We start from the raw sequence: 24,383 nt of genomic DNA, 5'->3' as shown, positions 1-24,383 counted from the left end.
CCACCAGCCATCACAGTAGATGATTACCAGCTTGATGTCGTCCACCAGTTCACGTACTTGGGCTCCACCATCACCGATAACCTCTCCCTGGATGCTGAGCTTGACAGGAGGATCGGGAAGGCAGCCTCTACTCTTGCCCGCCTGACAACCCGAGTGTGGACAAACCATAGGCTGACAACTGCAACAAAGATGGCAGTGTACAATGCTTGTGTCATCAGCACTCTGCTGTATGGGAGTGAGACATGGACCACCTATGCAAGACAGGAGAGGAGACTGAACACCTTCCACCTAAGAGGTCTGCGTCGCATTCTAGGCATTACCTGGCAGGACAAAGTCTCCAACGTCAAAGTCTTGACTCGAGCCGGCCTTCCCAGCATGTATACCATGCTCCGACAACGTCACCTGCGCTGGCTTGGCCATGTGCGCCGTATGGAGGATGGGAGAATCCCAAAGGATATCCTTTATGGAGAACTCTCATCTGGGAAGAGAACGTTCGAGGTTACTAAAGTAACCCGAAGCACTATAAGTGGATTTGATTGTTAAAATCCACGTATGGGAGGTTCGGTTCAGAAGCTACTCGTCTGAAAGAGTATTGAACGGGCCAATTAAGAATGAATTGGCAGCGCAAGCCTGCGCAGGTGAGTGACATAAGCAATCAACTGAGTATATAAGCTCACCTGGCGCCAGCAGACGCTATCCTTTTTAAGCTGAAGAGACTTTTCACAGCTAAGGGACAGTCATTATGGCGACGGAGTATAGTGCTTCCGTTCCCCTCCTCGGGGAACGAAGGGTTACTTTAGTAACCTCGAACGTTCCTCTTCGGGGGGAACTTCAGCACTATAAGTGGATTTGATTGTTAAAATCCACGTATGGGAGCCCATTGAAAGCGCCATAATGACTGCACCTTACCAACACCCACCATGAGAGAGCGGTCAGGCAAGCGTGACGCACCCAGATCACGAGAGGCGTGGTCCTCCAACGTGCCCATGGCCCTAACTTATCCTACTTCAAAAGAAGTTTTACGGAATAGGTATCTTTTTTTGGGAGTCGCTAGCGTCTAGATAATTCTAGGAATACACGACAGTACGTTGGGAAGCGTGCCATCCCAGTAGGGAGGACGCTGCGGAGACCATCCGCACCCAATAGGGGAAAACAAATGGAATTACATATGGACTAACCCTGAAAAGGGGGAGTGCGCATAAGAAGGTGGTTAGCAGATAGGGAAAGCACGGGTCCGCCCAGGGGGGGAACTTAACCGTGGCGGAAAAGCATATGGGGATCACCAGCGGGGATCGGCCATAGCAGGCACCTATACCCAAAACGCGGGCTGACCGGCGGGCAGACCTACTACGTAATGGGCCAGCAAGTGACTCCTTCGCTGAGTCAGTGCTGGGGGCCTCGGAGGAATCTGCAGGGCTCACCGAATGGGGAACTTTACTGACAGACAGGAGGGTGCACATCTCTCCGTGTTAGGGAAAAAAAGGCACCGCAAGCGTGTACAACACCTACCGAGTTGTTTCCTCAATCACCAAAGGTACCTAACACCCTTGAGGAAACCGGCTCCACTCGCAGATTATAAAATCTTGCAAATGTGTTGGGTGTCGCCCAGCCCGCAGCTCTACAAATGTCTGTTAAAGAGGCGCCACGCGCACACGCCCAAGAGGATGCAACGCTCCGAGTGGAGTGCGCATGCACTCCTGGAGGGCGCGGCTGGCCTCTGCTCAAATAAGCACATGAAATGGCCTCCACAATCCAGTGGGATAAACGTTGTTTAGACACGGCACTTCCCTGCTGCCGTCCGCCATAACAGACAAAGAGCTGCTCAGAAGATCTAAAGTTCTGAGTACGGTCCACATAAATGCGCAGAGCGCGAACTGGACAAAGCTGCCTCCGGAGGCAGCGCTTGCAGGGTTACTACCTGATCTCTAAAAGGAGTGGTAGGAACTTTGGGCACATAACCCGGGCGGGGTCTCAGAATAACGTGAGAAAATCCCGGCCCGAATTCCAGGCACGACAGCCTGCTGTCCAGCTTCTCTTGAAGGAAAGAGAGCACAACACTGATCTGGCAAGATCGGGGGTCTTCTCTGCGAGAGACAAACCACTCAGTGAATAGACTCCACTTCAGGGCGTAGGCGCGCCTCGTGGAGGGGGCTCTAGCCTGAGTGATGGTATCAACCACCGCGGGCGGCAGGTTACCTAAGTCTTCCTCGCGTCTATGGACCACACGTGGAGGCTCCAGAGATCGGGACGAGGGTGCCAGATGGTGCCTTGTCCCTGAGAAAGTAGGTCCTCTCTCAAAGGGATCTGCCAAGGGAGGGCCGTCGCGAGGAGGGAGAGCTCTGATATCCAGGTTCGGTTGGGCCAGAGGGGCGCAACTAACAAAACCTGCTCCTCGTCCTCCCTGACCTTGCACATTAACTGCGCGATCAGGCTCACTGGGGGAAACGCATACTTGCGTACGCCCCGAGGCCAGCTGTGGGCCAGTGCATCCGTGCCGAGAGAGCCCTCGGTCAGGGAATAAAACAACTGGCAATGAGCGTTCTCGGGGGAAGCAAACAGATCGATCTGGGCCTCCCCGAATCGCGCCCATATCAGCTGGACAGACTCGGGGTGGAGTCTCCATTCTCCAGAGTGAATCTGCTGCCGTGAGAGCACATCGGCTGCACGGTTGAGCATACCTGGGATGTGACTGGCGCGCAGCGACTTCAGCCGCGGGTGACTCCAGAGGAGCAAACGGCGGGCGAGCTGAGACATGCGGCGAGAGCGCATACCCCCCATGCGGTTGATATACGCCGCCGCCGCCGTACTGTCCGTCCTGACCAGCACGTGTTGCTGCTCCAGCGCCGGAGAAAAACGGCGGAGAGAAAGGAACACTGCCAACAGCTCTAGGCGATTGATGTGCCAATGCAGCTGGGCACCTACCCACAGGCCCGCAGCTGCATGCCCGCGACACATGGCTCCCCAGCCTGTGCTAGAAGCATCTGTCGAAACAACAACATGACTGGACGCCTGTCCCAGAGGCACACCGGCCTGCTGGAACGAGGGGTCGTTCCAGGGGCTGAGGGTGCGGCGACACAGCGCAGTAACAGAGACTCGGTGTGTGCCCGCATGCCATGCGCGTCTCGGAACTCGATCTTGAAGCCAGTGCTGTAGTGGTCTCATATGGAGCAATCCGAGCGGCGTGACGGCCGCAGCGGAAGCCATATGCCCCAGGAGCCTCTGAAAATATTTCAGTGGGACCACTAACTTGCTGTCGAGCTCCCTCAGACAGTTCAGCAGCAGGCGAGCGCGCTCTCCGGAGAGGCGCGCTACCATGGTGACCGAGTCCAGCTCCATCCCGAGAAAAGAGATCCTCTGCACCGGGGCGAGTTTGCTCTTTTCCCAGTTGACCTGCAACCCCAATAGGCGGAGATGCCGGAGCACCTCGTCTCTGTGCGCAGTCAATTGCTCCCGAGAGTGGGCTAAAATCAGCCAGTCGTCGAGATAATTGAGTACGCGGATGCCCGCAAGCCGCAGAGGCGCTAGGGCACCCTCCGCGAGTTTGGTGAAGACCCGCGGAGACAGAGAGAGCCCGAAGGGGAGGACCTTGTACTGCCATGCTCGACCTTCGAACGCAAACCGCAGAAACTGACGGTGGCGTGGAAGAATGGAGACATGAAAATACGCGTCCTTCAGGTCTATGGCTGCAAACCAATCCTGAGGACGAACGCATCGGAGGATGCGCCTCTGCGTGAGCATTCTGAACGACAGCTTGTGAAGGCAGCGATTCAAAACGCGCAGATCTAGGATTGGCCGTGACCCACCGCTCTTTTTGGGTACGATGAAGTACGGGCTGTAAAACCCGCTCTCCATCTCGGCTGGAGGTACCGGCTCGATTGCACCCTTCGCCAGGAGGGCAGCAATCTCCTCTCGCAAGACAGGGGCGGACAGGGGATGGACCCTGGTGAAATACACGCCCGTAAACCTGGGAGGCCGTTTGGAGAACTGAAGTTCGTAGCCGAGTCTGATCGTGCGTATGAGCCACCGCGAGGGGCTGGCCCGCGCTAACCAGGCAGGCAGAGCCCTCGCTAATGACGTCATCGCAGCAATCGTTGACGTACCCGTGGAGGGGCAGCGAGGAGCGGGTGTGCTGATCCGGGGAGCGCGAGGGTCCAGCAGAAGAGCTGGAGGAGAGCGTTTCGCTCTGGCTCCGCACCCTGACTCCTGAGAGGGGGCTTGGGGGCTGGGAGAAGGGAGACCGTCCCCCCAGCGCCCGAGAGCCGCTGGCGGAGCATGCAAGCCCTGCGAGCTGAGAGGCAGCGCGTCCCAGACTGGCGGGGCTTGAGCTGTCACATCCGGGGAAGGGAGAAAATGCTCTTTGATCGAAACTTTGGTGGCACTGAAAAGTACCGTTGGATTTTGGGCCCCGCCCACCAGCGGGGGAAAGAGCAAGTCTCCTCTTCTCCGGATGGCCTGTCTCAGGGACGCTTCGCGGTCCGTTTACCGGACTTAGCGGCGCCCTGGGCAGGAGGGGCTACCGGCTTTCGGCGTGCTCGAGAGAGAAGAGGGACAGGATTGGGAAAGGTTCAAGGTGGGATTCAAACTCACAGTTGGTGCCAAGTAGCAACAGGATTTAAGGAATCTTGGAGAATTTCCAAAAAATTTTCAGACGGAGGGTGGCTCGGTGGTGCAGTGGGTAGCGCTGTCGCCTCAAAGCAAGAAAGTCTCTGGTTTGAGCCCCAACTGGGTCAGTTGGCATTTCTGAGTGGAGTTTGCATGTTCTCCCCATGTACGCGTGGGTTTCCTAAATTGTCAGTAGTGTACATGTGTATATGAGTGTGTAAGTATGTTTCCCAGTGATTGGTTGCAGCTGGAAGGGCATGTCCTTCGTAAAACATATGTCGGAATAATTGGTGGTTCATTCTGCTGTGGCGACTCCTGATTAATAAACTAAGCCGAAAAGTAAATGAATGAATGAATGTTTCGGGCATCAAGGTGGCACAGTGGGTAACACAATAGCCTCACAGCAAGAAAATCACTGGTTCGAGCCCCGACTGGGTCAGTTGGCATTTCTGTATGGAGTTTGCATGTTCTCCTCGTGTTCGTGTGGGTTTCCTCCGGGTGCTCCGGTTTCCCCCTCAAGTCTAAATACATGTGGTACAGGTGGATTGAATAAGCTTAATTGGCTGTAATGTATGTGTGTGTGAATGGGAATGTATGTATGTTTTCCAGTGATGGGTTGCAGCTGTAAAAACATATGCTGATTAAGTTGGCGGTTCATTGCGCTGTGGCAACCCCAGATTAATAAAGGGACTAAACTGAAAAGAAAATGAATGAATGAATGATGACCAAATCATGGCCGAAGTAACACAGCGTGAACCAGGCATTTGGTGTTACTTTGACATTAAGCACTGTGGACATATTTGTACCCTGAGGGGTGTTAAATTACCGGGAAAAAAATATTGATTGACTTCATTAAAGTTTCACTGACTTAAAGTTTCAAAAGTCTTGTAAGAGCCCCCAGTAACACTCCAATGGATATTTTAATGAGTGCCCTATGAAGGGTTAACACTGTGGATTTTTTTACGCTGAGGGGTTTTCACGGTCGGCCACTTGCACCAACCTTGTTTTAACCCATTTTGTGATTAACATGTTGTAGTTCTTCATGTAAGAACATAAACGCAATGTACAGAAAGAGTGTGTGGTAGTAGAAGAGACAGATTTTTTGATCAACATGCCGTACATCTTGCTCACAAGATGAGCATGGAAGACCTGTTTATGTGTTTATTGTTGTTTATTTACAGCATCCAATTTCCTGTGAAAGCTTTTGGAAGGCAGGCACAGCCTCTCTGTTGCTAAATACAGAAACATACGGAAGCCATCATCACTGATAGAGGCAGTGAAACATGATGCTCATTTTAGCAGATGTGCAGTGCTCAAGTTTAAAGTTCATGACTGATTTCTCACTCTCAGCCTTGAGGAAACTCTCAAAGGCCACAAACACGATGGGGTTCTGCAAAGTTTGGCTTCAAACCCTGATTAACTACACTTTAATGTCTTCAGGCGACATGTGGCTTGGTGGTTAGCGCTGTCGCCTTAAAGCAAGAATGTCACTGGTTTAAGTTCCGGCTGGGTTAGTTGGCATTTCTATGTGGAGTTTGCAGGTTCTCTCTGTATTTGTGTGGGTTTCTTCCGGGGGCTCTGATTTACCCCACAGTCGAAAGACATGTGCTAGAAGTATATTGGATGAACTAAATTTGCACTAGTGTATGAGTGTTTGTTTGAATGAAAGAGTGTATGGGTGTTTTCTAATACTGGATTGTGGCTGGAAGGGCATCTGCTGCATAAAACATATGCCGGAATAGTTGGTGGTTCATTCCATTTTGGCAACCTTTGATAAATAGGGGACTAAGCCGAAGAAAAATCAATGAATGAAGGAATATCTTCCGGAATATTTGATTACAGACAGATTTTGGGGTCAGATTGAAGGTGCGGTAGGTTGACCTTCAGCAACAGGAGCAGTTCAATATCTGCATTCATCTTTATTAGTCTGGTTGACAACTCATTAGCAGTAGGCAAAACAAGCCCAAATGACCTACTACTTTGGTTAGAAAATCTGAACTGCATCTTCAAATACTCAAAGACATCAAAAATATCTCCAAATACACATCTCATGTGTCTAAAAGTTGGGTCATGAATAGCCAGGAGATGAGCTAATCGAAAAGTGGGGGTCGGGACCACCCGAGGGGTCGCGGGACAATGAAGGGATACCATAAGAATTACCATATTTTATCCATAGTCGTTTATACCATATATAGTTACTATAGTAGATTATAGTAACTACTTCTATTGGATTGCAACCCCTGGGGTAATTGCATTGTATTAAAGACACAGCAATAGCGTCAGATGCAGCAGGTTTCATAACACCTGGTTAAACTTTGTGGCCCATTTACAGCTCTCATACATAAAAAAAATAAATAAAAGAAGAATAGACTTGGGTCCATTGGTGTGTTTGTGCCATTGCATGCAAGGTTTCTGTATTTATAACCACCTCAGAGGATATTGGGGGTCACAAGTCACTGGCATTGTCATTTTGGGGGTCGCAGCCTGAAAAGTTTGGGAACCCCTGCCTTAGATGACATGATAATGTCAACATGGTGAATGTAGTCTGTAAACACTGCAAGCGTACTATAAGCACACAGTACACTGTGAGAAATCATGGTACAAAAGATGTCAGAGGGGCTAACAAATCCTCACTGCCACCTTAAAGGTATAATTTTGTACATTTAAAGCAATGACTGTAAAAAATATGGACGACGCGACAGCCCTTTTTCCCATTGAACGCCTTGAGGGCAGAACGCCTGCTTGACGGGCACAAACTGTCGCAAAAGACTGCTGAAATTGGAGCCTTGACATGCGCAGAAGGACTGTCTGATGGAGCCAGAGGAGGAGCCGCGAAAATGAGCGGAGTCGAGCTTCCAACCAAACGCTTTATGTAAAATCAACCATGCCCCCCGAACTTCTCAGCATGCGTTTGCTGTCATATCAACACAAATGGATGTAATAACGTTAACAAATATGAGGGTTTTATATATTAAATCGCGCCAGCTCCGGACCGCAGCGCATAACCTACTCGCGGCGTCGCGGGCTGATTCCGGCTCGCATGCGGCAGCGCCGGCTCGCTCGGCCATCTGGCTCGATTGACTCGGGCTGGAATCAGGTAATGAGTCCAGGCATCCGGAGTAGGTCCAGCAGAGGTAGTCAGTCTGAGCTCTAAGGGATAAGTCTCCGGCAGGCGAGAATCTAGCCGGAACTGTGTTTTGCTATCTGGGTGGCTAGGCGTGTATCAGCAAACTAATAAAGCCCGAAAAAAGCCCTGAACTTAGCGAATAAGCAGTGTTCCACCAGGATCATGTATGTCAGAAACTATAGTTTACTGCTGAACTCATTTTGTCATGGTAAAATAACACAGAAATCGAATAATAACATTTCAGTCTCCTGCCGAAGCTCAGACGGTCTCCTTTGAGAAACTGTCAATCACAGCTGTCAATCACGATGACACGCCCAGCATTAAATTACTGCCAAAAACAAACTGTTTACAAAAATGAAGATCTGCACCTATTTCAGCACAATAACCAGTGCCTTAATCAACCAGAACCATCTTTCGGGACATTTTATTGCAAGTGTAATAATTTTTTTTATTTGTGCTCAAGTCTCCTTCATTAACACGGAGGAGGCGGGCTTAATGACTTGTACTTCAGCCAGCCCCCAGGGGGCGATCTAACGGCCGAGACCTTCACTCAAACGCAGGCTTGCGGCACACTTGATTTAAAGGCACAGTTCACCCTAAAATGAAAACTCTGTTATCAATTACTCATTCTCCATTTGTTTTAAACTTTAAATGGAGTTAACTTGTTTACAATGGTTGGCGGTGGAACCACGCCTCACTTTGTCTTCTTAACCAATCACCTAGTCCCTAAAACTTATTTAAGGTAGCCCTCTAGCACTGTTCTTCTCGTTCTTTCGAACCCACCCTCCCTCTTTATATTTCCTTGCTTCCCATTAACAATCCTAAAACCCTCTCTTCACTCTTAGGTTGAATCCTAGGTTAAAGGCACTCACACTACGCTCTCCGAACCGTGCCCAGCCACGTTTCCTGGTTCGTTATAGAAGTGTGAGTGATTTGAATCAGGCTCAGGTGCCATTCAGTTGGCCGGCCCTGTCCCGGTTGGGTGAGGTGTGCCAGAGCGCTGTTCACTTGGACTTTGGTACGGTACACTTGTAGTATGAGTGCAAAGTGCACCTGAGCCCGAAACTGAAGATGCAACATCATTTTAAGGGACTGTTTCATATGGATTTATTAATCATTCTTACTGTTCAATGAACGCAAACTGTCGTAGTTTATTAAAGACGCAAACCCCTTACCGAATGACAGCTGCACCTTCAGCAACCCTCCTAATTCCTGCAGGACAAGGACTTTATGATTATTTAGGAGCGTCAAAAGTAGCTGATCTGTTTGGCGAATCATTTGACGTGTGTCACTGGATCCCAAATGACAAAAACGATATAACTAAAGCAATCTCCACTGTGCTGAGCGAGAGCGCTTCTCTTGTGTTAAACTGAACAGCGCATCATCGATGACGTAACCGTGGCTCGGCTCGGAAGCAATGTGAGTGCAGGCCGTCGGGGCAGAGGGGATCTCTACAATAAAGTCTAGCTCAAAATGTGGCGTGGTCTATGCTGGTGAATTTCTTCTTTTGAATAAAACCAATAACCATTGACCTCCATAGTGTCCGTTTTTCTTACTTTATTTAATGGTTACAGGATTTCAGCTTTCTTCAAAATATCTTTCCGTAAACCCAGATATTTTAACTCACAAACTTGAGGGAGAGTAAATAGTGAGTACATTTCGGGTGAACTATTCTTTTAATGTACCAAAGGTAGACTTTTATCAATTTATTGTATTAATATGTACCTTTAAAGTACAACTGTGAACCTTTAAACAACAGTTTCAGCTTTAGCACAGTAGAGAAATGCATTCTGGGAATTTGAGACACAGTAGCCTTGATCTCAATGATCTCTGTAGGTTTATTATATCATGTATGTACACAGACTTGCAAAAAACTGTAAGTGCTTACACCACTAATAAAGAAGGAAATCAATTATGTAAATGTTTTCTTGAGGCAGCTTGTTGATACGCTGTCACTCATGGATGAACGAACTCGTTTATTTGTTCAGCTCTTCTTTGATCCACTTTAGTGCTAGAGACGGTATGTTAAAGAATGGCAGATGTTTCAGCTTCTCTGTCACACAAAGAGCATTTATAAACGTGTCCACATATAAGTCGATTTTACCTAGAATGTTTGTTTTAGGTTTGTCAGAATGTATCACAATAAAACAGTCATTACTTTTTTTTTGTGGTCATTTGCATCGGTTTATATCAGGGGTTCTCAAACTCTGCTGGTGTCCTGCAGATTTTAGCTCCAACTTGCCTCAACACACCTGCAAGGATGTTTCTCGAAAGCCTAGTTAGCCGTTGATTAGCTTGCCCAAGTGTGTCTGATTGGGGTTGGACATCTGCAGGACACCAGCCCTCCAACGCTGAGATTGAGAACCCCTGGATTTTACAGGGGAGGGGTTCGTAGCAGACGTGACTTTATACAGATTTTGTGTGATTTGAACAATAAGGATTTTATTGCTGATTCCCATTCCTAATAGGTTTTCCTATTCAAACAGAATACCCGAGCATACTGCCCTAGAGGTGTTTCAAAGACGGCCACCGAATGGAATGACTTGCCTTAATGGGACTTTAAGGATTGCCATTCTCTATACTGTAGAATGGGGTGTCAAACTCCAATGCTGTTCCAACCCTGCTTTGGCACACTTAAGCTGCGGTCACATTTGAGTTTGAGCATGCGATATTCTGTCGTGCGGTGCTGCGAAAAGGGGCGGGATTAAACAAGCTTATTGTGCATTCAAAGAGCGATTGCTCCAGGTTTTTCATTTCTGTCCAGAGAGGTCATGTTTTGATCCTCGATTGGTCTTACGCAGTCAAGTGATGCGATTTCGCAGTTCAGAGTTCACCAAGCTTGAACTTTGCACCGCAGCAACCTGCAAAACTTGAAGCATGACCTTGCGTTTCCGGTCTGATGCATTCGCGTGCTTATGAATGGAAGTCTATGGGAGGAAAAGCCCAGGTTGACCGCAACTTTACATGTAGGTTCCAAACAAACCTAAAGGACTCAATTAGTTTGATCAGGTGTGTTTAATTAGGGTTTACACTAAACAGAGCTGGTGCAGAGCTGCGACCATCCAGGAACAGAGTTTGACACCTGTTCTGTGGGTTACTAACAATTGCAAAGCTTCTTCCTTAGCAATGTGACTTTGGGCATTGCTTTTTTTTTGTGATTAAGTTTTTTATTGATTTTGATTTTACATGTGAGTGGTTGTAGCATCTTTACAATTTCCTTTCAATAAACAAGATCCACTCCTCAAAAAAAAAAAAAAAAACACCCAACCCACCCCCAGCGGTGCCAAAGTCCATGCCATCCCACAATAGCATTGCAATCAAGACAAATAACAGAAAAAATAAAATTGTACATATAGACATTCATCCACATAGCCATACACTAACAAAAGTAAACACATATTCGCACAAAATATCAGAGATTTAGAGATTCAAAGTTGTTGCACAATGTCTATTATCCATGAGTCTTTCTGCCAGTTTGTCCACAGCCATTTTCCACGCGTCAAGAGTTGAGGCTCTAGCTTTATTAATTCTGGCCGTTGACAGTTCTAACAACACTATATCATAAAACTGATATAGCCACTGCCGAATAGATAAAGAATGCGGAGGAAGCCATCTTTGCGCAATTATCTTTTTTGCAGCCATTAGTCCTGCCAACAAGACCTTTCTTTGTCGCTCTGTCAAACCCAGACTGGAAGCATTATTTAAAAGTAACACAACTGGTTGCACTGGTACATCTTTTTCTATAATTTCAGATAATATTGATGAAGTTTTTTTCCCAAAACTCATACAGTTTTTCACATTCCCACACCATATGTATAAATGTTCCAACCTGTTGGTTAGAACAAAAACTGCAATTGGGGCTAGGGGATAATTTACAGAGAAAACATTTCTTTGGTGTCCACTACAGTCTGTGACAGAACTTAAAATGTATTAACTGGACTTTGGGCATTGCTAAAGTGAGTTTACAAGCTCCAGGCTGCCTCATTGAATGCTATTAAGTATTCTTTGATTTTTATAACATTTGTTGACTGCTTCAAATGTTTAAAAGCAAATGGTAATTTACAGGTGTCCTCAAGAGAACAATGTAACTTCAGTTGGTTACTTGACAAACTTAGGCTGTTGTGGTGATAATGTGCAACCATTTTATAGCGGACAGCAACTGAAACCACATCTGGGATCCTTCGACATACCGACAGCAGTACTTTGATGAAAATAGGAGGACAAACTGTTTTATACACAGCCTGTAAACATGGCAAAATGAAAGATGATGAGATTTTATTGATGCTGCAATAAAGGACTGCTTTCTATAGGTTTCCGTGAGGGTAGCCATGTTGGTGGCTCAGTGGTTAGCACTGTCACCTCACAGCAAGAAGGTCATCGGTTCAAGTTCCAGCTGAGCCAGTTGGCATTTCTGTGTGGAGTTTGCATGTTCTCCCCGTGTTCGTGTGGGTTTCCTACAGGTGCTCTGGTTTCCCCAACAGTCCAAAGACATGCGCTATAGGAGAATTGGGTAAACAAATTGGCCGTAGTGTGTGAGAGTGTATGGGTGTTTTCCAGTACTGGGTTGCGGCTGGAAGGGCATCCGCTCCATGAAACATATGCCAGAATAGTTGGCAATTGATTCCGCTGTGGCAACCCCTGATAAATAAGGGACTAAGCTGAAGCAAAATGAATGAATGAATGAATGAGGGTAGTCTTTGCTTGTTTTTGCTCTTGTTTTTTAGCATAGTTTGCTAGTTTTGCCTTCTTGATGACATTATGTTAAGGGTGTCTTGTTTTCGATTTTAAATCGAAATCGATAGAAATTCATTTTTCAATTAATAAATTAATAAATTCAATTTCGATCATGAAATCAAAAAATGGAATCAACAATGCTGCCATGCCCCCATGTCACGTCAGCTTGGCTTGCCAAGCAGAAAAAAAAACACGCTTGTTGAAGAGCTTGTTAAACTGCAATCTTATGTGTGTAACTTATCTTTATTCATTTACTGTATGATTTGTTTATGGGTAAAACGACCGTTTATGGGTAAAATGACCTTGTAGGTCAAGTAGTTTAAATTGTAGGCTGCAAATAATTAATTCACCACCGCATATGACGACAATGCCATCGTCCACCGCGATGTTTCATATTAGACATCGTATGATACCAAATTGGTCGACATCGCCCAACCCTAGTACGTATACCACATTATTCCAACGGCAGCATGACTAACATGGCAGGGCATCTCTGCTGGCACCACAAAAACATAGAAAACTCCAGTTTTTGGCATTTAATTAGCGTGCTAGATCCGCTCTACGAAATCCCAAGTAGACCGCATCTTACAGCTATGGTGATACCCTTCATGTACAATAATGTGAAGGAGGAAGTTATTGAAGGTCTGAGCAGTGCACATTTAGTAGCCTTGAGATTGCTGGACCTTTAGAGCAACAAATAGCTTCATGACTGTCACAGCGCACAAAGGTCAGATATTATATTGCATTAAAGTCCTAAAATGGCATAGCTTGTGCTTTCAAATTGTTCTTTTTTAAATCGAAAATCAAATCGAACTGTTACTTTACAATGAAAATTGTAATCGAATCGAGGATTTGGAGGATCGTGACACCCTTACATCATGTGTGTTATTAATGACAGCAAGCAATGTTGCTATTTTAAAAGATTGAAGCATCTTGTCATCTAAACACAACATAAGCAAAACAGAAGGTTATTGATTGGGGTGAAGGAACTATTTTATTGCACCTCCACTTCAGTAGTAATGACCATGGTTGTTGTTGTTACATAAAGAAGTTTAGATAACATACTTCTAAAGGATTTCGTATTTTGATTGCAAAAATACTTTAAATTCTGGTCTGTTCTTTAATGTTAATAGAGAAACATTTTCTTTTATTGTTTCATTACAGTACCTGAAGACCTGTCCTTAGAAGAGAGAGATGAGCTGTCCAACATAAGGCGCAGAAAAAAAGAGCTGCTCGATGACATTGAGGTGAGACTGTAATTCAAAATAAATGTTTTTTTTTTTTTGCATAATTCCTCTATAGTAGGTAAAAATGTGTGTTATTAACCGTTTCTGTAAATGTTTATATTTATTTACTGTACTGAATTGCATTATTAGGGGATGTTTATCTCTGCTCTGTCGACTTTTAATGTTGAAAAATTAACTCTACAACTTCAACAAAGTGACTTTTTTTGACATTTTAGTAGTTTGAAATAAGATGAGGTATACGAAATATAAATATTAAGAAATAGATCTGTGAAATAACAGACAATTGACTGGCAGTTTATTACAAGGTTTTTTTTATTGTAATATACAACACCAACCCAGACAACAAATCACTTTTAACTATTAATAATGTGAGTAAAAGTCACTTTTTTAAACTTCCCAAGGTTAAAAGTTGTTGGAGGAAAGATTAAAGTCACATAAATAAAAGGGAAAAAAAGGAAAACATGAATCACAAAATATGGAAAACTGCTAATTTGCGGATAGTTTTTACAGTCTAGTTTGCTCTGAATACTATTATATTTAATATATATATATATATATATATATATATATATATATATATATATATATATATATATATATATATATATATATATATATATATATACAGTTGAAGTCAGAATTATTAGCCCCCCTGAATTATTAGCCCCCTTGTTTATTTTTTCCCCAGTTTCTATTTAACAATGAGAAGCTATTTTTAACACGGCTACAACCTCCTAAAAAACTACAGATTAATTCTTATTTTTATGAATATTTATTATTGTCAGCCACTTTAAACAATAAATAGTTTGAACAATAATACACGGGTTAAAAAAAAAGATAAATAAAGCATCAACATTTAAATTAAAGTTTTTAAAAATGCTACTGTTTTTAAAAAGTTAAAAGAAAACTGCTGTACTTAAATGTAAAGTATTATCATAAAGTAGCCTATTCATCAAAACCTGCAAATGTTTCTTGGACCTCATGAATATAGGTCATACCGTATGTCATAATATTCATATATAACTCTGTTTGATACATTTAGAAATATTTGTTGCATGTATATAGGACTTATTTGTATATCTTTGAAATCTAAACATTAACTTGTATTCTAAATATATGAATTGGATTTACATATTTAAATTAGAATTAGATCTGCTTACTGCCTGTAAGAGTATGCTATGTGTGTCAGAGAAGCAAGTAATTAAACCTGTCAACATTGGGATATAAAAATACGAGATACGCCCCCAACAACCGTTACAAGTATGGGGAGGAAAATAACCTCAAATGATAGAATACATAACAAACATTAGAAAAATGAATAGAAAATAAAAAGCTTAGCCTATTAAATCTATCAATCTAACCTATCAATTTCCTGATCACATCGTTGTTATCGTACGCGTCAAAGGGTTAAAAGCGTGTTCATTTTTTTTACTTGAATCAATCAATCGATTCCTCCGCATACCACTAGAAGAAAGCCTATGTACCAATTGTGGTACATGTACCACAGTTTGAGAACCATTGCTGTAGACAATCGAAAAAAACAACCCAAGCTCATTCTGAAAACGTAGCCCCGTGGATGTTTCTGGAGACTGCATTTGGTTTTTTCAATCGAACGCTGCGGGGCAGTGTGACGCTGCTCCTCTTTGCACTCGCCAGCTGGGCTGACGGCTCGCCTCCTCCGTGTGGAGGGCTTTCCCGCTGCAACCAGTTCGTCCGGTTAGCTCATCGTGTTACGTCAGCAGATCGGAGGCCCGGAGGAGGAGGAGGAGCCGGTCAGCGTTCGAGACCCGGTTTGAGTCCGGGTGAAGAGCGCTTCCAGAAATCAGGTAAGACTAAAAACAGAATCCAAAAATTCAAGCGAATGAGTTCATAATGCGGTGAAATCCGAAAACGAGGTCAAAATCGGACGAGGGCTTTTCTTTTACTGTACGGCTTTCCTAAATCATCACTTGGGTTTAGGGAAGAAGGAGGAGGAATCGTTCAGTCATTCAGCCAGCCGGTCAGTCGGACAGACGGTCGCTCGACAGCGGCTTCTGGCAGCTATTTACGCGAGAACAGCGCGGGCGCAAACGCCGCTCGCGAGAGGCTTTCGAGACAAGAAAAAGTGCACACAGTGGCCTCTTGCGTATTCGCGAAAACCAAAACTGCACAAATACATACCTCCCGGGGCGTATTTCGCAGTCTCCAGAAACATCTGCGGGGCTACGTTTACAGAATGAGCCCTGGTTGAAAAAAATAAAGCTTAAAGGGGCTAATAATTTTGACCCTAAAATGGTTTAAAAAAATTTTAAAACCGCTTTTATTCTAAACTAAATAAAACAAATAAGACTTTCTGCAGAAGAAAAAATACTATCAGACATACTGTGAAAATTTCCTTGGTCTGTTAAAGGGTCATGACACCCCCCACTTTCGGTTAAAGTCTACTTCAGAATTTTTTCAAAAGATGCATGATTAATGGGCGTGGAGCTCCGCGAGCATAGGGCAGGAGTGGGCGTGGCCAGCAGGGGAGAGAACAACTGCTGTTGTCAGTTAGCTCACAAAATGAGACACAAACCGTGAGGAGACGCATGAGTTTATAGTTCACAAAGTTAAAATGCAAAGAAATAAACAGTAATTTAATGACCTGCTACATTTGTTATTCGTAATTTCATACACACATAACCACAATTTATATCATTATAAAGATAAGTGTGTTCATGTAAACACTATAAATGAGGATTTTCCCTCGATCCCCAGGTCTATTATAGATCTGAATGCAGACTCAGTGCAGCAGGTCTCCTGACCTGCCTATTTTAACCATTAGCCCTGCTGGTAATCTGTAGGATTTAGGCAAACACAGCAGCACAGTGATGTGTCTAAATGTGAATGAACTCCTAATAAAAGTCAACGTCCGCCATTCTCCAATTCTCGCACTGCTCTCCCGACAAAAATGCTTGCAGCACACACGCAGCTTTGCTGTATGATCGGCCCTGACAAGATCGCGGGGAAAAAAACATGCAACAAACCCAGTGGATTATGGAAACAAACATATACGAGTCTTCATGAACGGCTACTGGGTGCCGTGGGTCCATGACTCCGTGTCTCACAGCTTGCTTGAAACTGACAGGTCTGTCTTGCCTTTGGAAAGCACGTGCTCTCATGAATAATTAAGCAGCCGGCTCTTCTCATAGGATAAGAAAACTCCGCTATGAATAATAATGAGAAACCGACGCGTCATCATTGCACTTGCAGTACTGCGCTACGTCGCCGATTTTGATCCCGCCCCAAAAATCATTTTAAACCCGGAAGCTGAAATTAACTAACAAAAGCTCAAAATTATCCAGTTTTCCCCACAATTAAAGCTGACAGGTGCCAACATTGTCTTAACTGATGCTCAACACACACAAATCTGTTAATATAAAAAAAAGTTCTCCAGGGTGTCCTGAACCTTTAAACATCATTTGGGAAATATTTAAAAAATTAAAAAACTCAAAGGGGGGCTAATAATTCTGACCAACTGTATATATTTATAATATTAGTAACTTGTTTGTTGTTTCCTGATGGTAGAACAACTTTAAAACATTGTAAAATGCTTGCATTCAAGTTTCTTGGAATTTCCTGGAAGTCAAAACCAAATTTCCTTGAAGTAAACACATGACCTTGGTGTCCTTTGAACAAAACATGACTGTGAGCTCTATGGATAATCCTTTACTATGGAATTTAATACATTAATATTAAATGAACTAACACAATGAGCCTTTGAGTTTTTATTAACTAGAATAAATGATAACGAATTAATACCGTATCATATGAACTTCTGGTTGTTAGTTCATGCATTGCTGTGTGAAGTGTTAGTGTAATATGATGCTGTGTATGTCTTTTCCAGCGGCTGAAGTTCGAGATCGCTGAAGTGATGACAGAAATTGAGCAGCTCACGTGTGTGGGCGAGAGGTGAGTTATGTTTCCTTTCACTCCAGTGCTATTGAAGCTCGTTTACAGCTGTGCTGGTGTGCCTTTTGTCCGAGTGTCATTATGGATCTGTCCTCCACCAAACATTCATTCAGAGCTTTATTCATTGTTGAAAGTTCAACTCACACAGACATGACAAGCACATATTTACAGCATGTCTGTCACGGTTCTTTATATAGAGGGACTCAGTGTGTGAAAATAGATGATAAATATATTAAATTCTGTTGCTGGAAAGTGTTTTAAAGACTTGTTAAAGGGCATTGTGAGTAGAGCCCTGCACTGGCCTTAAATCTAAGCCCTAGCCCGGCCTTGGCCCGAGACGCACAGGCTGTATCCTGGCCCTTGCTTGGCTTTAGATTTGTTGGCGGATTTTCTGCACACTAAAATTTACAATTCATATAGCTATTGTTTAAAACAAAGTTCAAAATGAGTAATAATAAACCTAATTGAGACATTTGCTAAAAGGCCTAAAACTAATGAGACAAATATTGATCCCCGCACGGGCTGGAGACTGCAGTCTCAACAGCATCTGAGCTAAGGGAACTCCAGCACCTCAGCCCGTCTATTTCATCTGACAATTCTGATTCGCCTGCTGCGCAGCCTCCTCGCATGGAATCGCTACCATTTGAGGTGTTTTAAACTTTTTTTAATTTTATTCAGGCTAGATTATTATTTTATTTGACAATTCAGTTGATGATTTAGCGCTGAAGCATATGGCGGATTTGTTTTGAAGCACTTCACCTCAAATGCTATTCGTTCTTCTATTTTAATATATATATTGAAACCAAGAGACAAACTATATGAAAGTTGTTTTTATATTTCAAAAGTCAAATCATATTTTTGCTTGCAACTGTGAGGGTGGATGATTTGTTGCAGTCAGTGGAAATTCAAGATTTAATTAATGCTTCACCACCACAATCCTCTGTCATATATTTGCAATTTTTTATTAATATGTCGTAATTTTAAAGATTACGCCTTGAGCGTCTAATTTTTCTGTGGTGCTGATGTGCTTTTATATCGTTTAGATTTCAAAGTAACTATGTTAATATTTAAAAAAGAAGCAAATTTAAGTGGGGGAAACCGGAGCCCCCAGAGGAAACCCACGCGAACCCAGAGAGAACATGCAATTTCCACAAAGAAATGCCAACTGACCCAGCTGAGGCTCGAACCTGCGACCCAGCGACCTTCTTGCTATGAGGCAACAGGATTACCTACTGCGCCACTACATCACCCTAAGACTGTATAGCTAATATAAAAAAAATATGATAAAAGTTAATGGTTACGGGTTTCTCAAAAATTTAGTTTTTCAAAATATATTCTTTTGTGTGTAACAGAAGAAAGAAACTATATTACATAAAATTTAAATATATATATATAATTTTTATTTTTATTTTTTTATATATTTTTTTAAGTAAATAAATAACCATAGCTAAAACTTTTAAAATGAATTGTTATTATTGGCTTCTCATGCTTTTATGGGAAGTCAAGTTACAATGTAGGAAATAGCAGTAGCTGAGTTGTGAACCGACTGACACAAACTGATACACACAAAAGCTTTGCACATCGATTTGCTTCAGCAAACATATTAACCCACTCTTATGGGTTACTTTTATGATAGATAAATATTATTTTCGGAGCTTCAGAAAGTCAAACTAAAACAGGTCTTGTGGGTGAGTAAACTATGGAATGGTGGTCATTTTTAGGGGAATATTCATGTCATATTACAGTACAGTTGACACGACAATAGCTTATGAACAGGACCAGAGTCACTGAATTATTTTCACATTTCTTCAATTAATTTTTGTAAATGTTGGCTAAACTCTGCTTAAAGAGCAAATAGAATTGCGCACTCTGTAACTGTAAGTAGGATTGTTTGGTAGTTCATCATTTTGAAGTGAATTTACTCACTGTCAAATCATACAAGAGCATCTTTGTCTTCCAATGAGAGACTTTTAAGGCATATTTGCTTCCATTTTCAGCAAAACAACACAAAGGAACAAACAAATTGCAATGGGAAGAAAAAAGTTCAACATGGACCCCAAGAAAGTAAGTCGTCCTTACTATAAATTCTAAAATACTTACTGAAAAGAATCATCATTAGGGTTATTACAAGACTTAGAGTTTTGTGCCTTAAAAATGTTGTATAGTGTAATAAATGTGAATGAAAATAGCATATACAGTTGAAGACAAAATTATTAGTCCTCCTGTGAAATTTAAATTCCTTTTCAAATATTTCTTAAAGCCTGTTTAATGGAGAGAAATTGATGTAAACACATTCAAAAACATAATAGTTTTAACAACTATCTTTTTTTTGTTTTTGCCACCATGACAGTGCATAATATTTTACTAGCTATTTTGCAGGATACAAGTATTCAGCTTATGGTGCATTTCAAAGGCTTAACTTGGTTAATTACTGTAGGTTAACTAGGCAAATTAGGTGAATTAAGCAAGTCAATGGAAAACAGTGGCTATTCTCAATCTGAAAAGAAAAATTCTGAAGGTGGCAACTAAAAGGTTCTTTTTTCATCAGAAAAAAAGTAAATACTTTTTCAAAATGTCTCTGCTCTGTTATAAAGCATATGGGAAATATTTAAAAAAAAGTTAATTTCACAAACAAGGGTCAGTGTATAATAATAAACATTCCCCAAGAGCGTAAAAGTACCCAAATTAGACCTAAGGCAAGTATTCATTGGTTGTCCCTTTCCCAGTTTTTTATCGGTGTAACCCCACCAGTCCTACACCACCTAACCAGCTTCGTGCTAAGATCCAACCGACAACTTTCCATGTGGGAGTCAGTTGCTCTCTAACTAGGAGGCTAAAGACCATGGCCTCTAGCCTCTGTCACTAGAGCACATTTTTTTAAGGTTTAAGGTGAGGTTTACCTGCACAGCACTTTACTAGCTGGCCTCTCTTACACTCACCCCCCTAAACCTCACTCCCATCTGGGTCACGGCACCAATGTAACCGGTCCTACATTTGGGGGTTTGGGGGGTTACCTGCACAGTACTTTACTAGCTGGCCTCTGTTACACTCACCCCCCCTAAACCTTACTCCCATCCAGGTCGCAGCATCAATTTAACCAACTGGTCCTACAACACTCAACCTGCTCTGAGTTGGGATTGAACTGGTAACTCTCTGCATGGGAGTCGGTTGCTCTAATGCTGCGTTCACATTAGACGTGGAACGAGTGTCAAGCGCGAGTCATTTACATGTTAAGTCAATGCAAATGCGCGAATAGACATCCTGCGGCGCGATACGCGCGAAAGGCACGGCGCGAATGACCCGAATTGCATGATGCGAATGGTTCGGCACGAATTGAGCGTTTTGCATGTTTGACGCACTTAACGTGCATTTCGCATGAATAGCTCGAGTTCAAAAATCTGAACTTCAGCGGACATTCGTGCCGCGTTAAACAATCAGGAGTTTGCTCTTGTGGGGGCATGATTGTGACGTATCGCCTGTTGTCGGTGTCCTGGGGGAAATCCTCCAGAGGGCACCAACAAAAAGTTAATCAAACTGGGCTGGGCTCAGTCAAAAGCACCGCTGAAAGTCTCCATCATCCAGGTTCAGTTTCTGGAGGAGTTTATGAGCTCACAGAGCTGGATACACATCTTAAAGGATCCAGTGGACACGGCCCTAAAAGTATCAACGCTGTTCAGCCTCTATAAAGCACATAAACACCGGTATTTTCTTCATAAAATCCATGTTAGCCATTTAGCTATGAAGCAAGAGTCACCGGGCAGACTGAAGCCCTGCCCATCACGCGAATCCACGTCTGTTCTGAAGTGAATTTCATGCGCGAATGAAGCAGATTTGACGCATGAATGAAGCAGGGTTTGACGCAAATGTTCAAAATTGCTATTTATCCGCGCGTTCCGCGTCTAGTGTGAACACAGCATAACAATGAGCCTAAAGACCATGGCCTCTAGCCTCTGTTGCTGCTTTACTAGCTGGCCTCTGTTACACTCACCCCTCAAACCTTAAGATTCTGACGGTATGATAACCTTGGATAAAAATATCACTGTTTCACGGTATTGTGCTCACTGCTCTAAAATATATTATTTTTAAATGTCTGGGTAAAAAAACAGTAAACAATGGTCTTTAGCATTTGTTGCTAGGGCACCTTTTCAGGTTCAGGGGAGTGAGATTTACCCTTTACTAGCTGGCCTCTGTTACATAAGCTTATAAACCAATGAAAATACAAGCAATCATGTCTTCAACTGTATGGTTTCTTGCATCATAAAGAGTTAAAATGATCAGCTGTATGAGAATCTTTACAGACTTATTACATTTTCATTAGTTTCTAAGTATCTTAATACTCTGAAAGCCTTTTAAAACATGAGCGTCACAGCAGTTGTACTGTACACTCTATTACATTTGGAAATCTTCCACAAGATTTCCCTTGAATTTAGAGGGTTTGATCCCGAAATCCTTTCCTAAATCAAATCTGCTTGCAGGGGATCCAGTTTCTTCTGGAGAACGACCTCCTGCAACAGACGCCCGAAGACATCGCACAGTTCCTCTATAAAGGCGAAGGCTTGAACAAAACTGTTATCGGGGATTACCTTGGGGAACGGTAAACATTAGCTTCAGTGTTTTTACTCTGCTTTATTCAATGTATGTCCATCGCACTGTGAGATGTTCGCCTGATTCTTCACAAAACTCCTCCGGAAATTGACTGTCTGGGTTAGAGATGGTAATATGTGTGTGTGTCTGTGTGTGTGTGTGTGCCGCTGGAGGAAGTGCAGTTCCTCTCGGGATGTGACTTGTCAAAACAACAGGATTGCGTGAAGCATTGCTGCACACACAAACAGCTGAAGCAGCTCACGAAAGGCCGCCCAACATCCTGAAAGATCTTAAAATCCTACAAGCGATCGATCCTTTTGTGCCAAAAAAGTAACCGTTGCTTCTGTGTGTGGTGCTTGTTTCCTCGTAGGGATGAATTCAACATCAAAGTGCTCCAGGCTTTTGTGGAGCTCCACGAATTTGCCGACCTTAACCTCGTTCAGGCTCTGAGGTGGGAAAACTGTTCATTTCCTCCAAAAATGCTTGAATTTATTACATTTACATTTATTTGAATCTATTATATACAAAAAAGAGTTGGATTGTTTATGGTTTAAAGGGGAATCTTATGTTTATTACATTAGAAATATTGTTTTAATGAGCAGTATTTTTTGCACTGTCATTTTTTTATTTTGTATGACCATGAAACATTTCCAATATTAATCTCATATGCTATTATTTGAAGTTTTTAATAATAAAATATAAAATATATTATGCATAATATATATATATATATACACTAGTCTCACGGTTCGGTTCGGTTACGATTATCATGCCATCGATTCCGTTCATTTCGATATTTTGGTGCGTTTCTGTATCCAAAAGTAACGCTGTAAAACAGCCGAGAGGAAAAGAAAAGTCATGCCAGCAGGTCAAATGGGCCACTGTGTGTGTGTAAGAAAGAGAGAGAGACAGAGGCAGAGCGAGAGCGAGCGAGAGAGAGAGAGAGAGAGAGAGAGAGAGATGGGGTGGGCTACTTTCATTCTCAAACACACACAGTGAAATTGTGCACAGTTCATGAGTATTAAGTAGTTAGAGCGTTGTAAATACTCGCAATCGTCTCCCTCGCGACAGAGCGCATATGAGGTAAATGACGTCAGTAATAACCAGTTATGATTATTACTGAACCGATACCGAATTGTCCGCGTCTGCATCGCGGTGCATTGAAGAAACGATTAATTTTGACACCCCTAATATATATATATATATATATATATATATATATATATATATATATATATATATATATATATATATATATATATATATATATATATATATATATATATATATATGTGTGTGTGTGTATATATATATATATATATATATATATATATATATATATATATATATATATATATATATATATAAATATAGTTGAAGTCAGAATTATAAGCCCCCCTGAATTATTTGCACCCCTGTTTATTTTTTCCCCGATTTCTGTTTAATGGAGGTAAGATTGTTTCAGCACATTTCTAAGCATAATAGTTTAAAAAACTTATTTCTTATAACTGATTTATTTTATCTTTGCCATTATGACAGTAAATAATATTTTACTTGATATTTTTCAAGACATTTCTATTCACCTTAAAGTGACATTTAAAGACTTAACTAGGTTAATTAGGTTAACTAGGCAGGTTTGGGTAATTAGGCAAGTTATTGTATAACGATGGTTAGTTCTGTAGACTATCGGAAAAAAAATTAGCTTAAATAGGCTAATAATTTTGTCCCAAAAATGTTTTTTAAATAATTAATAACTGTTTTTATTCCAGTCAAAGTAAAACAAATAAGACTTTTTTCCAGAAGAAAAAAATATTATCAGACATACTGTGAAAATTTCCTTACTCTGTTAAAAATCATTTGGGAAATATTTAAAAAAGAAGAAAAAAATTAGCCCCCAAAAGGGGGCTAATAATTCTGACTTCAACTGGTATTCAGTATTTATAAATAATGATGTTTATGTAATTCTGGATCAAAAATAATGGGGTATTAGTAGATTATTAGATTTTATTTCAGTGTAATTTAAATGGATGCATTAAATTATTTTAAATATTTATACATAATGATAGTGTTTGTAGAACAATAACTTTAAATGTAAAGAATAATAATTAGGTATTAGTAGATTATTCAATTTTTTTTCATTGTAATCAATGCTAATATTT

The 24,383-nt window shown here is 42.3% G+C and overlaps 2 protein-coding genes across 7 annotated transcripts in view; one reads left to right on the top strand and one right to left on the bottom strand.

The window, feature by feature from the left end:
• Positions 1–24,383, bottom strand: part of prkcab (protein kinase C, alpha, b) — a 624,299-nt gene that overhangs the window by 190,881 nt on the left and 409,035 nt on the right. The window lies entirely within an intron of this gene.
• Positions 1–24,383, top strand: part of cyth3b (cytohesin 3b) — a 100,048-nt gene that overhangs the window by 43,263 nt on the left and 32,402 nt on the right. For all 4 annotated transcript variants that reach the window (XR_015481373.1, XR_015481372.1, XM_087245317.1 and 1 more), the window contains exons 2-6: positions 13,628–13,710; positions 17,576–17,640; positions 19,638–19,704; positions 22,116–22,234; positions 22,595–22,675. Coding sequence is in view for 2 of the 4 variants with exons in the window: in XM_087245317.1 (XP_087101443.1) it covers positions 13,628–13,710; positions 17,576–17,640; positions 19,638–19,704; positions 22,116–22,234; positions 22,595–22,675 (415 nt within the window). In the remaining 2 variants the exon portion in view is untranslated. The remainder of the gene's footprint in view (positions 1–13,627; positions 13,711–17,575; positions 17,641–19,637; positions 19,705–22,115; positions 22,235–22,594; positions 22,676–24,383) is intronic.

The sequence above is a fragment of the Danio rerio genome, chromosome 3, assembly GCF_052040795.2.
Source record: "Danio rerio strain M-AB ecotype USA chromosome 3, GRCz13ab, whole genome shotgun sequence".
Classification (NCBI taxonomy): domain Eukaryota; kingdom Metazoa; phylum Chordata; class Actinopteri; order Cypriniformes; family Danionidae; genus Danio; species Danio rerio.
Note: the sequence above shows the minus strand (reverse complement) of the source record. Positions and strands in the feature narration are given on the sequence as shown.